General features: G+C 52.0%; 4 protein-coding genes across 4 annotated transcripts; 2 read left to right on the top strand and 2 right to left on the bottom strand.

Moving 5' to 3' along the window:
• Positions 1-156: 156 nt before the first annotated feature.
• J4E92_001024 (uncharacterized protein) lies at positions 157-1,650 on the top strand (the record flags this gene model as incomplete). The annotated part of the gene is made up of 1 exon (XM_051492438.1): positions 157-1,650. The coding sequence occupies one exon, from the start codon at positions 157-159 to the stop codon at positions 1,648-1,650; it is 1,494 nt and encodes a 497-aa protein (XP_051357950.1).
• Positions 1,651-2,217: 567 nt separating this feature from the next.
• J4E92_001023 (uncharacterized protein) lies at positions 2,218-5,488 on the bottom strand (the record flags this gene model as incomplete). The annotated part of the gene is made up of 4 exons (XM_051492437.1): positions 2,218-2,692; positions 2,747-3,086; positions 3,137-5,363; positions 5,441-5,488. 4 exons carry the CDS (start codon positions 5,486-5,488, stop codon positions 2,218-2,220), a joined length of 3,090 nt encoding a protein of 1,029 aa, XP_051357949.1.
• A 1,780-nt stretch (positions 5,489-7,268) lies between these two features.
• J4E92_001022 (uncharacterized protein) lies at positions 7,269-7,637 on the top strand (the record flags this gene model as incomplete). Its single annotated transcript, XM_051492436.1, has 2 exons — positions 7,269-7,502; positions 7,578-7,637. The coding sequence occupies 2 exons, from the start codon at positions 7,269-7,271 to the stop codon at positions 7,635-7,637; spliced, it is 294 nt and encodes a 97-aa protein (XP_051357948.1).
• Positions 7,638-8,221: 584 nt separating this feature from the next.
• On the bottom strand, positions 8,222-8,886 carry J4E92_001021 (uncharacterized protein; the record flags this gene model as incomplete). The annotated part of the gene is made up of 2 exons (XM_051492435.1): positions 8,222-8,772; positions 8,853-8,886. 2 exons carry the CDS (start codon positions 8,884-8,886, stop codon positions 8,222-8,224), a joined length of 585 nt encoding a protein of 194 aa, XP_051357947.1.
• Between the last annotated feature and the right edge of the window lie 4,797 nt (positions 8,887-13,683).

Here is a 13,683-nt window from a genome sequence, read left to right as displayed (position 1 = left end):
ACGGAGAGCGGCAATGACTCTCCATACTCCATCCAGGACCGAGTGCTCCCGCGCCGCAGACCTTCTCCGCCGACCAACAATACAACGCGCGTCCCCATCTCCGCCGCCCTCACCCTCTCGCACGCTACCGGTTGGCTAATATATATCACCGCCACCATGGCCTGGTTCATGAGAGGCGTCCAGAGTGCCGTCTTCCACTATGCCTCGTGTGCCCCCTGCACTGGCTACTCGGACGGCAGGAAGAGACGGAAAGCAGCAAAGGCTGCGAGGAAAGTGCGGGAGAAGCTGGAACTCGAGCAGCCCGACGCCTACCACCATCCCGAACCCACTGGGACCAATATATACTGGCATGAGGAGATCGTCATGGGCCCAGGACCGCCGCCGCGAAGGGCGCGGAGGACCAACACGGGCACTACAGGCAGCACAAGGGGCATGCCAACTCGCGGAACACAGGGCTCGGCTATGAGCAAGGGCGGGAGCAGCATCGATGTCGACCAAGCAGGTGACATGCGCCTCAGCGACGATACCCTCGACGACGATGAGACATGGAACCACAAGCGCTATCAGAGGGAAGACGAGGATCTATGGGGCCACGACGAGCCCTCGATAAACCTTGAGCAGACCATGACAGGCTCGTCGACAGGAGGCGCCGGCTATCAGATACGGAGACCAGGCACTTCAAGATCCGGCAGCTACTACACCGCGCGCGCACCACCCGTCAACGATCTGCACCCTCCTGTCGTCAGTCTCCCCTCTCCAGACCCCCTCGACAACCGATGGATGCTCCAACCTCCACCCAAAGCTAGTGTCATGGCTGGAAAAGAACGAGCAAGAAACAGGAGTCGAAGTGGCAGTGGCGCCAGTAGTCGCGTCGAGTTGAGCTTGGGTCGCCAGGTCAGCACAAGGCACTTGATGAACAAGCTGGAACGAGGCGAGACACCCGAGGCCCGCTCAGCATCGCCGAACGGTTCGTACTTCAACCCATCACGGTGCAGGACCCCACAAGCTCGGCCGCCTTCTGCCACGAGCAGTTCACGACGAAGACAGAGAAGAGACACCAAGGTCGACCTCGCCATGGCGCGGACCGAGACAGTGAGCACCCAGCATTCATCTGGAGACTCTAGCGACACAATCGTCCGAGGCAACTCCGCACCTCGTTCCGCAGTCGTCCCAGACATCAAAGTGATCCGCGTCCGTCAGAGCCGACCCGCACTCTCCACTGTTCTGTCCAGCAACTCGGGGAGGGATGGCAGCGACGAAAACGCCCTCCCGCTTCCCGAAAAGCCCAGCCCCGCCCACCACCGCTATACTACGACGTCGACCCCCGATTCCATCCCTTACTACACCAAACATCGCGAGCCTCTCAACTCGTCCGACATTTCCTCCCTAAACTGCCTCCAAGACCTCGTGTCCCCACGCGCCCTCCTCAACTCGCGCTTCGTCTCCGCACCACTCGTCGAAGCCAAGATCCGCCTACCGCCTTCAGAAGAAGACATGGCAGCAAGAGCGCGACGAGATATGTCCGACAGTGGGTTCAGCCTATCGCGAGACTGGGACGAAGAGGAAGAGGGCATCGTAAACGTTCCATTTGATCGCAACTTCGGACCGCCAGAAAGGGATCCTCGATTTAGATGGAGTGTCGACTTTTGAGCGCATCTCTACCGCCGTCACCACACGTACACTTCACTTCTCCACGCGCGCATCTTCAGCGTTGGCATCTTATTGCATTGCATCGCATAGCCGATTTCTCTATCTGTTTTTCTTTCCCTTTGTTACCAGCGATGATTTTGTTCCGTAAAGCGAAAATTGCATACTCGCATTTTGGATAGACACGAACTTTGACGACCTCCACCAAATGGCGTTTTGGGCGGGCCCTGATGGATTCAGGCATCGTTTGCTTATTTTCTTGGGTGCTGGCTTCTAGCATTGTCACCTGCTCGCTTCTTCATGGTATGGGTTTTGTATATCGCTGCATTAGATATATGACTATTCGAGAGTGAGCTCCAGGAAGAGCTTCATTTTACACTACAAACACTTGTTCTCAATTGGTGCATACTTCGCTCAGGATCCATTCTCAACGACACTTTGTGTGTACTGACTTGAGGTAATTGCTTGCTTGCTTGCTTTGCTTTCCAACATCGCCTAAAACACAATGCACACGCGTACTACATGATTTCCCGTTCCTCTTGATATCTTACAACTCCGCGTAAACGTGATCTATCGGGCGCCCAGATCCCACAACCTAAGCGTCTCGCCCTTTCCGCCCCTCTTCTTGTTGCCTTTCTCCTTGCCACCCTCGGTCAACTTCAACATACATTTCGATACAGCCGCTAAGCACTCCAGTACTTCGCTCATCCTACCTGTCTCTAGCAGGCACCTCTGCACCCACTCGTTACTCCTATCCGCTACTACAACAGCTACCTCCATAGCCTTGATCGCGGGGTCCTTGTTCAGGAACCAAGCCGCTGCTTGCAGGACTGAGAGGTATGCGAGAATCATGTCTGGTATGTAGGCCTTCATCAACTCCCAGGTCTTACTTGTGAGGTATTCAGGATCGGCGGCGGAGGCATCGGAGATGGCGGGGATGAGGGTGTCGAAGACGTTTGATATCGAGTCTAGGAGCGCTCTCGTGCGTTGGATATCGGGCTTGTGTTTCGCAGAGGCCCCGTCTTTCTTGCGTTCGGCGCGGATTCTGTAGCGGGTGTTAGTTGGTGTGCTTAGAAGAGGGAAGAGAGAGTTGACTGACTGGATGAGTGTCTGCTCCTCTTCACGCCATTCGCGGAAGAGCACTAGTAGGCGCACAATCTGCTGAAGTGTGTAGTATGAAGTGCTACTCTGACGCATCGCGTTCACCGTCCTCCTGTGCCGGTCTGCGCTGGGCAGTTTAGCCATAGGAATAGCGGCGGCTCGGTCAGCAGTAGACAGGCTGTCACGGTGTTCATGCAGTCGCTGCTCATCCTGCTCCTCTGCTCCTGGCATTGTGAAATCGAAGGGGTAGCCGAGCAGGGCTTCTGTCCTGGACAAAGACAGGGTCTCGACGCTGAGATCGCCGATGACCTTCTCAGCGGCGGCAAGTCGACCATTGACTGAATGATATGTCAGCAATTTCCGTTTGTGCATGTTAGACGTGACTTACGAAGGAAGATGATCAGCGCGCTCTGCAAGTGTGCAAACGTCTTCTCGAAATTCTTTGCGACATAGGTGTACCATTGCACCGAATCGATAACAACCTCGTCTTGTGGGCTTATTTCAGCACCGTCGAATGTGCGCTTGACACGCACGCCTGGCCATAGCAGCTGCTCGGTCGGAAGTGTAATCTTCTCCAATATGTTAAACCGCCTGATAGGGTTGGTGATAACGCCATAGCCATCGTTGGTGAAGTGCGTAAATCCACTATCCCGCGAAGCAAACGTGAAGCTCTGCGAAATGACTTGGACAACATCAATCCGGTATGACTCCATCAGCGCAACGGAGTGTCGTTGCTCAGAGCTGTTCTTGATACCGGGAAGCACGCGCGCAAGGCTGTAGGCTGCTCGTTCGGGGATGAGTTGCGCGGCGTATAGTGGTATAGTATCGAATCGTTTGGTGAGGCGCAAGAATTCGATATAAGCTGCGATGACATTGTCCATAGCTAAGAATTTCTTGTCCTGGTGTGTATCCTCAAAAAGCGTGTGTAATCCGTTACGAAGGACAATGAAGATGTGGACAATAATGCGGAAAGCGTGTGGATCTTTCGCAAGGGCCTGGTAATATGGCTCTGCGTGGTATGTGCGATGGTCGCCGGCGGGTATGGGGCTTCGGTCCTCTTCTGGTGAGTCTGGGTGTATGATGAGACTGTGAGGTCGCTCGTCCTTGTCGAACATGTCTGCAATAGCCACACCGACCTTCAGCATCAGATCATCAGCGTCCCTGCCAATTAGCGCGCTCTGGATGAGTTTGATCGGCGAGACGGCTTGCGCTGCTGTGCTCTTCTGCTGCTTCAGAAGGCTCATCACCTTTTCCGGTGATTTCTCCCACTCTCCGATATTCGCGACGGCATCCTGGAACAGAAACTTCTGAGTCATGCTCTCTGTCACTCGATTCGGGTGCTTCTTCTGGAGGTATGAGTCGAATCGCGAGAGAAGAAGTGCGTTGTAGTGCGCATGTAGATGGTCGTCCCAAGACCTGCAGACCGTCTGTACTTGCTTCAAGTCTCCACTCAACAGCCCATATACAGCGCCTTCGTATGGTATCCGAGCACCTCTTGCGGCGTAGAAGCACATACGACGGAACAGATAGCCAACTGTCGGCCCTGCGACATTCGGGCCACCTTCAGGATGGCCCTCGTACGCAGCTCCGATGCTAACACCGCGCCACGACTCGTTTCGCTCGTAGCACCAGTCGACGATTGTCTTCCAGGGGAGTCCCCGTCGCATCATTTCGTATGCGACCATCCAGAGAGAGCGCTCGTAGTACTCATCACTCCGTTCGAGTGCGCGCTTTTGCCTAGAAGGAGCGTCCGGGTCCAGTTGTGTAACGAGGTTCGCGGTCCTATCTGAGGTCTTAAGATTCGAGTTGATCGGCTTCAGAGGTTGGTCTATGTCGTCCATGCGCTTCGCCTGCTTGATCTTTGTCTTCGTCTCCAACCATCCGCTGGTCCATGTGTGCGCGCCCTTTCCGGAGTGTTCCTCGAGCCCTGTAATAATCGCCTTGACATCGCTGTCACTGTCGCGCGCTGTTTGTTCTAGCCAGCGAAGAACAAGTGCCTTCTCTTTCGCCTGGTCGTCCTCCAACAGAAAGCGATCCCAGATCTCACTATTCTTGCAGTATCTCGCAGTTCCCCCAATCTCTTCCAGTTGCGCTTGCTTCTCCGCAGCCGAATCGGTACCAGGCTCGGGGTTGTAATGTTCGATGACCAGCTTCAACAATTTCCATGTCGCAAGCTCAGCCTGCCATTCTCGTAATTCTCGAACGTTCGCGGATACGGAGGCGGCGTTCGGTTCGATGGAAGAGATGACTGATTGGGACGACTGGCCAAACAGACTCTGGCCTGGGTTGTCTGACGCATCTGCCATGGTCTGTATTTGTCGACGAACAGTCTTGCTGAGGCTTCCCTTGTTCTCCGCTTCGGTCGTTCGCTTCAACTCCTTCACGTGTGATTCCGCAACGTCTTGGAACTTGCCGACCAGCTTGACCGTGGTCTGGTATTTGGCTTTCTTCGATTCGTTTCCGTGGACATGCCAGTGGTCTACTCGCTCAGCGAACTTCTCCACCTCTTTCCCTACACGTTCGGCCATTGCGCGCAGCGGTTGTAGCGGATCGTTGGGTTTGGCGCCGTTCGTCGCTCGGGATGTTCCGAAAAGGAGCGCATTGTTGTTGTTGGACTGGATGAAATGTCAGCCCCCATTGGAACGGAGTTGGATGTGTCTCGGGAGACAGCAGGATCTCTCTGATGACTTACCTGAGCTGCAGTCGGCTGCGACTGACGCGATAATGATCGTGAAGCCATGGCGGGTGGGAAGTGTATGAATTCGGAAAGGCGTGAAGAAGGCGATGAGACAGTCTCAGTGGTACTTGATCAGACGCGCCCCAATGACGTGTTGGGAGCTGCGATGCTCGTGGTTGACTGCCCCAAGCCCATCACAAAACACAAGTCGCGCGCCGACGGTCCCTGCCCTTAGCGCGTCGCCAAGCTTCGGCGCGCTAGTGAACATAAAACTCAAAATCTGCCCTTACCCAGAGTCTCTCGGCACAATGTTTTCACAGGACGGCGCCTTTAGAGTCTCGTCAGGAATCTTCAGTTTCTCATGACGCGCTCGTGCTGTCCTAGATCAATGCGCTTTCTGGTAACCTGGCTGGACTCCCAAGTGGGGAATGACAGTGCGGATGATATAGGAAGTGATACATCTCTTAAGCTAACGACCCATTGCTCGAATGGCATGCGAATGTCTTAGGCACCACATTCGTCTGGCCCTCTCGGCTCATACATCTCGATGCGCCAGCCTCGCGTAGGAGCCCGTTTCCATGAATACACTCTGGCAAAAGTGCATACCTATGATGTTCGCTGTAGCTGGTGTCCCAAAATGCATGAGCCAGACGACAGCGGATACCATTTGGATGCGATGCTACGTACCATCGACTTCAGAGAAAACGTGCCCCGTCGCGACACTGCTAGTGACGCGAAACTTTTGCATGGAGAGGCCGAGGATCCAGTGTCAATCGCAGAAAGAAGCTCCAGGCGTTTTGATTTGTTATTTTACACTACAATTACACGGGATATGCATACAACAGTTTGCTAGAGGCTATGATATCCCTTTCGCACGCTGCTCCATTTTGAGTCTGAGGTGTCGTTAGAACTGCTGATGAGTTGAACGGATCTCGAGACTCACTTAAGGAGGGTATATTTCGGACAGCTCACAGTGCTAGCATTCTCCCCTTGCTCTTTGTAGAAGGCGTTGCAGCACTCGTATAGCGCATCAACCTGGTTTTGGTGAGGCTGCGTTCAAAGCCGTTCTGTGTTCAAGGGCTCTCCTGTAAGACATGGATGCATACCTCTTTTCTGCACTTTTCCTCGTTGTAATTATTCTTCTGTATGCAGTCTACCACTTAGCTCAGTATGATACAAGTTGACTAGATACACACTTTGAATTGCACATGCTCTAGGATGACACGGAGGATCTGTCCTCAAGTCCTTTTCCATTTCTCCCTTGGGTCTTGTCAATTTGGTACTCGCCGCCGGTTCCATAAGCGTGACATCATGAGCATACCATTGTGAAAATAGCCAACAACCGCAGCGATGCAAGAGTCGATATGCAAGGTTTGTAAAAGCAAAAATCCAGAGGCAGAAGAGATAGCGACTTGGTAAGAGAACAGGTAAGACGAATTACGTCGTGCAGGTAAAGGTGATGAAGGTGAAGCCGGTTAGTTAGGGCTGGCCAATGCTTTGAGAGCGAGACCCCACTAATTCTCAGTGCTCCCACCTCGTCGTCGTTGCGCTTTCCTCCTGCACAGAACTCCTCACGCGTTGCCACCGCTCCTACATACACCCGACGCGTCTGCCCAGCCTCACGAGAGTCTTCTATCACCCGACGTAATCAGCACCAAAGCGCCGGTATTAAGGTACGGCTATCTCCGCACTATATAAAGCAGCCTTCCCCACGACAAAACGGCGCTTCCTTATTCTCCACCGCTTCCGCTGGATAGCCAACTGACCTCGCCGAACAGCCCTGCTCGACCGCTCTGCGACCCAACACCTCACACAGACGCTCACACATCCCCCACGCCTCAAAATGTCTGACAACGGTTCGCCCAACGTGCAGCAGAAGCCTGAAGACGGTGGCCAGAGCGAGCACCTCAACATCAAGGTCACCGATAACAACAACGAGGTCTTCTTCAAGATCAAGCGCACCACTGCCCTTGGCAAGCTCATGAACGCCTTCTGCGACCGTCAGGGAAAGAACATCTCAAGCGTGCGATTCCTGTTCGACGGCCAGCGCGTAACAGCCGCCGACAACCCAGACACGGTACGTGAGAGACTTTGCAGTCTTCTATATACAGCGAAAGGCTGCGCTTCTGGGACAATTGCTAACGCGACACAGCTCGACATGCAGGACGGCGACACCCTTGAAGTCCACCAGGAGCAGATTGGTGGCTGCTGACCGGCGACCCTCCGCGACAGTGTGCAGAAGTCCTTACAGCTGCACTGAATCTCGACACCTAGTGGCTAGGCCGTCACCTTGTATACCCACGAGTGCGACCTGCCGAAGACCTACGAGGACACGATTGCTTTCAGCGGCGGCGATGGCGGAAAAGAGGCATGGGTTTTGCTTTCACATATGATACTATGGGTTCGGGCGTCACGGATTTACCAAGACCGCCCTTGCGGCGCGATTTGAGTCTTCACGTATTAGCTGATGGTGCGCCATAAGCGAGAGGGATTGAATTTACTATATACTTTCCATGACTTATATGCACGTGTCTTGGACCTAGCAGCAATGTGCGGCAGATGAAGATTGGTGCTCATGGAATCTCCAGCGAAGAAGAGGTTCGGTTCAACATCGAGTAAAATTGGTGCTCAATAATCCCACATGCAGTGAAAACAACATACTAGCACTCCGATGTTCAATCAATATCATTTTGGCTTTTTACATCTAATTTACACCTTTTCGTAGACTATTTATATGTACATCAATACTAAAACTACATGCCGAGCATAGTCTGAGCATAAGAGCGTTCAACGGCTCTAGTCATCCCAAACAGCCTTCTTCCTGGCTTCCCTCTCCTCAGCCTCCTTCTTCTCCCTTTCCCTCTCCTCAGTTCTCCTCTTCCTCTCCTTCTCCCTCATGACGCGGTCATACTCCCTCTCCTCCTCAGTCCTCTTCGGCGCTCTAACACCCAACGCACCCGCAATCATCCTCCCAGCTACCGACGTTGTCTTCTCTGGCCGTTTATCTGGGCCTCCTCTGCTCGAGCTCCGGCTCCCACTATCGCTTAAACTAGAGTTCAAGTTGTACGGAACATTATCCGGGTATTCGAATTGCGTGGGACTGGCAGGTGTAGGCGGCGGCGGGTTCGGCGGGTTATCGCGCGAAGTTGTGGTCGATAAGGGTTGTAGAGAATCGTGTGGTGAGCCCTTCTGTGCAGACTTGCCGAGGTCTACATCCTCAGTCTCAGTATCCGACCCGCTGAGTTCGGCTTCCCAGCTATCTGCGACGGGCTTGGATTTGGGCTTCTGCGCGGTTTTCTGCGGATGCGAGGCTGAGAGCTCAAGGTTGCCGAGGGTGTTTGCGATTTCTGGGGTGACGGCATGTTAGTCGGAGCTTCTCCAATTGGACGTTTGGCGCACGAAAGTGCTCGATGAGGGAGGTGCGTACCTTCTTCGCTAGGAGTCTTGTGCATGGGCGCCATATTGTTTCTTCCGCTGTGCGTATGCCGTGTGCCGTGTGTGCTGTAACCTTGGGAGGGTCGTGTGAGGCTTGCGATGATTTGCGGGGTAAATGTTCCGGTTTCTTTGAGCAAGATGTCGGATGCGGGGACGATCAATCGTTTAACGCTTCTGACTCTAGTAAAATGGTAGTAGCAAACTGTCAAGCAATTGAAAGTGCAAACGCGAGCTTAAGAGTAAGGGTTCAACGGAGCCTTGGAAACTAATTATGGAAGTCCACGGATCGCTCCATCGTACGAACCGTGGAACTGGCTAGCTTTCCCCTGCGCCGATTGCCCGCAGAATACTAGGTAGGGTGCCTGTGGGGAAGGGCGCGCGTCACAATGCACGACATGCTTTCAATGTCAGATCGATTGCTCCATTTAGGTGCGCGACCCACTCTCTAGATTCTAGAACGTCCGGTGTTCGAACAAATATAGATGTGGCTATGAACTCGTCTACAAGGAGGGAGGTGGTTTGCGCAACACGTACGTGCGCGTTCCTACATTCTGGACCGATGGACCCTGGAAATGGTCCAAAGTGATATTCAGGGGACAAAGCATAGACTCGTTACTCCAAACTCATATTGCGGTTTCACACCACCACTTTGTACGGTGGAGAACAAAAATTGAACGGGTGCTCTGCCGTCTACATTAGTAACAGAACCTTGGAAACTAAATTAACAACATCCTGAAGGCAGTGTAGACTTTTAGGAGGTACCCGGGTCGGCAACACCTCTTCTTCGTTATCGCGATATACACATCTCAGTGTCCTTTCCAGACGTCATCGATTGACACACAGGGAAGCTTTTTGAGATTTTCATAGTCGGCGGAGTAGTAGAGTGCAGGATTTCGACAAGCAGGGAGTTTAACGCACATCGGAGTTCTTCAATGATTGGATAATGGCAAGTATGTCGATGAAGAGATTGAAACGATAAAATGGCGTTCGGGGTTCAACGATGAGAGATTTGAAGACGAGCGAAACAAAGAAGAGAAGGAGAGGATCCATCATACAGGGTCAAGACAAGTGTGAGTGTGAGACGTAAGTGAGTCAGAGTAGAGTGGAACTGGATATTGTCCTGTACCTGCTTCCGACATGTGACATGCCTGCCGCCAGAGCGTTGGCGATCATCACGTAGCTCATGATACCGCAATCCGGTAGCATGTGTGATGAGAGCCTCCATCTATACCAGACAAGTGAGATTTGTCAGGGTAAGGTACTTGTTCCAACCGTAGACAAAGGATTAACATGGGGCAGCAGCATACTCCAAGAAGTGAAGGCCTAGAACCCTTGAAGAAAAGAAGCCTTCTCTACGCATACATGCATAACTGACATAAACAGTCGCTGTACTCTACTTCTAGTGTTTTTAACTCCAGCCCCGGATCCAGCTTCGGCTTCAGGTTCCTAAGGAACCTGCTGGCCCAGTCACACAAGTTCCAGTCTGAAAGCGAAGAAAATGACTTCTCCATAAACTGCAGCACCATTGATCCGAGGGTTTTCTCAGTAAGATAAACTTGAGATGGTTCCTTGAGTGATTCCAACAGTTGGGACCAACCTTCATCTGTATCCTGAATATCCAGGTCATGGCATCATCGAAGACATTAGGAGGATGTGGAAATATGTACAACTCGGAAAATCGCTGGACATTCCGAGCTAGATGCTCAATATTTCTCCCTTCCAATTGTCGTATCATACACGCAAGTGGTGGTGCGTTGATACCACAGATGTAATGGCTGATGTTGGATACGAAAGTAAATTCGTCGTTGAGCTCTGGCATATTGATTGTGTTGCATGCAGAAAGTGAGGCTGAGGTCTCAAGTATGTGCCATTGGTCGAAAATGTCGCGTGCGGAACTGGTCCCGGGAGATAGGGTTCGGAGGCTTTGTGTGCGAGTGATAATCATGACTATGTAGAAGTAGCATCCGAGGTCTTGTCGTATCCTTCGGGGAAGATGCACCAAGAGAGATTGCATAAGCCTCTTCTGACTTGGCTTTAGGTTGTCCATAACTGACATCAGTTTCGGTAGGGTTAAGGCAGAATTGTGAACCGCGGTCATCTCATCGTATATCTGACGCAGTGCGAGTTTCGTTTGGACTGCAACATCTGAACACATAGTTAGTGACATTGTCATAGCTTGCTGGAGTATATATACCCAAGTACGTACCAGCAGATTTGTCAGGCAATACACAGTCGATATGCTTCGCTTTGAGTAGTGTTCCTGTCGAATAACGATTCCAAAACTTCGCGCACATGGCGCAGGGAACTTGTCTATCGCACTGATGCTCGAATTGTTAGCCATGATCGTGAGTCAATATCGGGTTGGAACGTACCTTCTTCTTGATGTGCACACAATGCGTACATGAGCCACCGGCAAGAGCGAGACCTTGCATGTCTTGTTTTGCTGACTCCTCACGGCGACCTCTACACTTAGGAGGGTCGTCTCGACCCCGAAACGAGAGGATATTGACAGACGATTGTGGTATTCTGGCTCGTTTTGAGATATGTTTCTCAGCCTCCCGTAACGAACGGTCGTGATTTTCGAAGTCTGAGATATGGCGTTTGCGCTTGGCTTTGATGGGCTTCTTACGAGTTGGTAGCGCTTGTGTAGGGGCGGAGGAGGCAACAGACCATGCCGTTGACTGGGTTGCTGGCGCCTGCCACGAAGAGGTGACGGGTTCGGGTGCATGAATTGAGCCATATGAGACGCATGGGCTTCTATTATGCGACGGCTCCAAGTCCATGGGTTGCTTGAGCGGATCGGTTGCTCTGCGTTGTAGCCTCGGCCATTCAGAGTCAGTGCTGCCAGCAGATGTCGTCACATACGAGTCTGAACTACCGCTGCCTATCCTCTGGACTAGAGCATCATCGAAGTTGATTTTGAAGATATGAGGCTCGAAATCGCTGCTTGTCGAAAGCGTGTAGTATGACGCATCGAGCGAGGGATCTTCACAGCCATGATCCTCCACGAGAGTGTGTACATAAGGAATATCATAGTGCATATCCACAGGGAGAGAACCCTGCGCGATTAAAGAGCTGATCGTCTGCGGGTACAACCCCACATCAGTAGTGGCGTTCAGGGAGATCTAGAGAAACGTAGCCTTAGTATACATTCGGTCTCTTCTCATCTGGCAAGATTGAACTTACGTCTTGATAAACTCGAGTATTATCATTTTTAGCGGGTCCACTGAAGAATGTGGGTAGCCAAGTTGAAGGATCAACCTCGCACATATTTGACGATAACAAGTCGTTGTCAAATTCCTGGGGATACCGATCAGGCACCCATGATTGCGCCAGATGAACAGGTGGGCTCATGCTGGAAGCAAGTGAAGGGCCGTTGTACCATGCATGCAACTGCTCAACAGAGCTCATCTGCTGCTCCATAGCAAGGTATCCATCGTACCCAGAGGTTGCATATGATCCATCGAAGTCGGGAAGATACCTCTGATGATTTGAAGCTGGATCGCCGTCTTCCATGTGGATGTCGCTTGCGGACTCAGTCATATCGACGAGGCTGCCCAAGTGGCTATTCAGGCGGGAGACTGGGGAGAACAGAAGACACTGATCAGATACACGTCAGCTAGGTGCGATGTATAGGCCAAAGAGACGATGCGGGTGAACAGCAAAACCGCACCCTGAAGAGCGGACGTGCAAACATATTACAGGAGCGAGCGACATCGTTGACAGCAGGCCAGGGAGAAGCCACCTGCCGAAGTGCGCATGGAAAAGATGGCAATTGCGCAGCATTCTGCAGCCACATGCACATCGCTGTCTTGGCTCGAGGCTCCGACGTCTCAATGCAGCCTAGTTTTCACTCCGACATCCGCATCCGCACTAGCACTGCATCGCCTCCAGGGCTATCATCACCATAGAGAACCCGTTACATGACCTGTGTAACAGATTCTAAGCATCAGAGTAAGAATCTGCTTCCGACATCTCGAATCGGTCTAGCGATTAATTGAGCGGTGTCCCGCGTCTTGTTCCGACACTCGAAATAAGTATAGTCAGAACACAGCCTTCCAAGACAATTTGATATCGATATGTTATCCGGGTAGTCATCGATATGTTGGATAGCCACCGGAATGAATTTACACCAGTGTACGCAATAACTACATATATGCCTGTATATCTTTGGCCTTGGGTAAACAGACATCTCGCTTCTCGCAACAGCGGCCAATACGATCACAAACAATCATACATACCCGTGGACTCCATCCACGACTCCCACAAGCCTACATGACCATGTCTTCAACACCCTGGACACGAAGCGAAGTTCTCGAGCTGCTCACCCTCATCGCAATGATTATCATTTCCACTATCGCGGCTGCCTGGCACATCTTCATGAACTATAAGGTGAGCTTCCTTCCGTAATCGCGTGTAGAGGTCACGCTGACTTCGTGCCTCGGTCCCAGATCCGGCGACACCTTGAAAAGACAGGAGGAGGAAACCCAACGGGCCCGTTCTTGTGATATTGGAGTGCACTGAGAGAGCGAGTGACATATGATGTGAGGGAAGCTACCGCAGGATAACAAGCCATAGTGTTACAATACCACTGTGTTTGAACTAGAAATTACGACCACACTGTGACGAGAAACAACGAGAACTAATGATACAAAAGCAAGACACGGACAATGCTTGCTGAACCGGATGGAACGCCGCTGATCAGACATGAATAATACCCATGGGGTATCTCGTCGAAACAGTTATGCCAAACCCAAAGTACCAAACGCAAGCCATGCGAGATAATAATCAAAACACCGAGATATGCAGTGCGCCACATGCGG

This window comes from Alternaria infectoria, assembly GCF_024043175.1.
Source record: "Alternaria infectoria strain BMP 0036 chromosome Unknown scaffold_1, whole genome shotgun sequence".
NCBI classification, from domain to species: Eukaryota; Fungi; Ascomycota; class Dothideomycetes; order Pleosporales; family Pleosporaceae; genus Alternaria; species Alternaria infectoria.
This window is presented reverse-complemented; position numbering and strand designations above follow the sequence as displayed.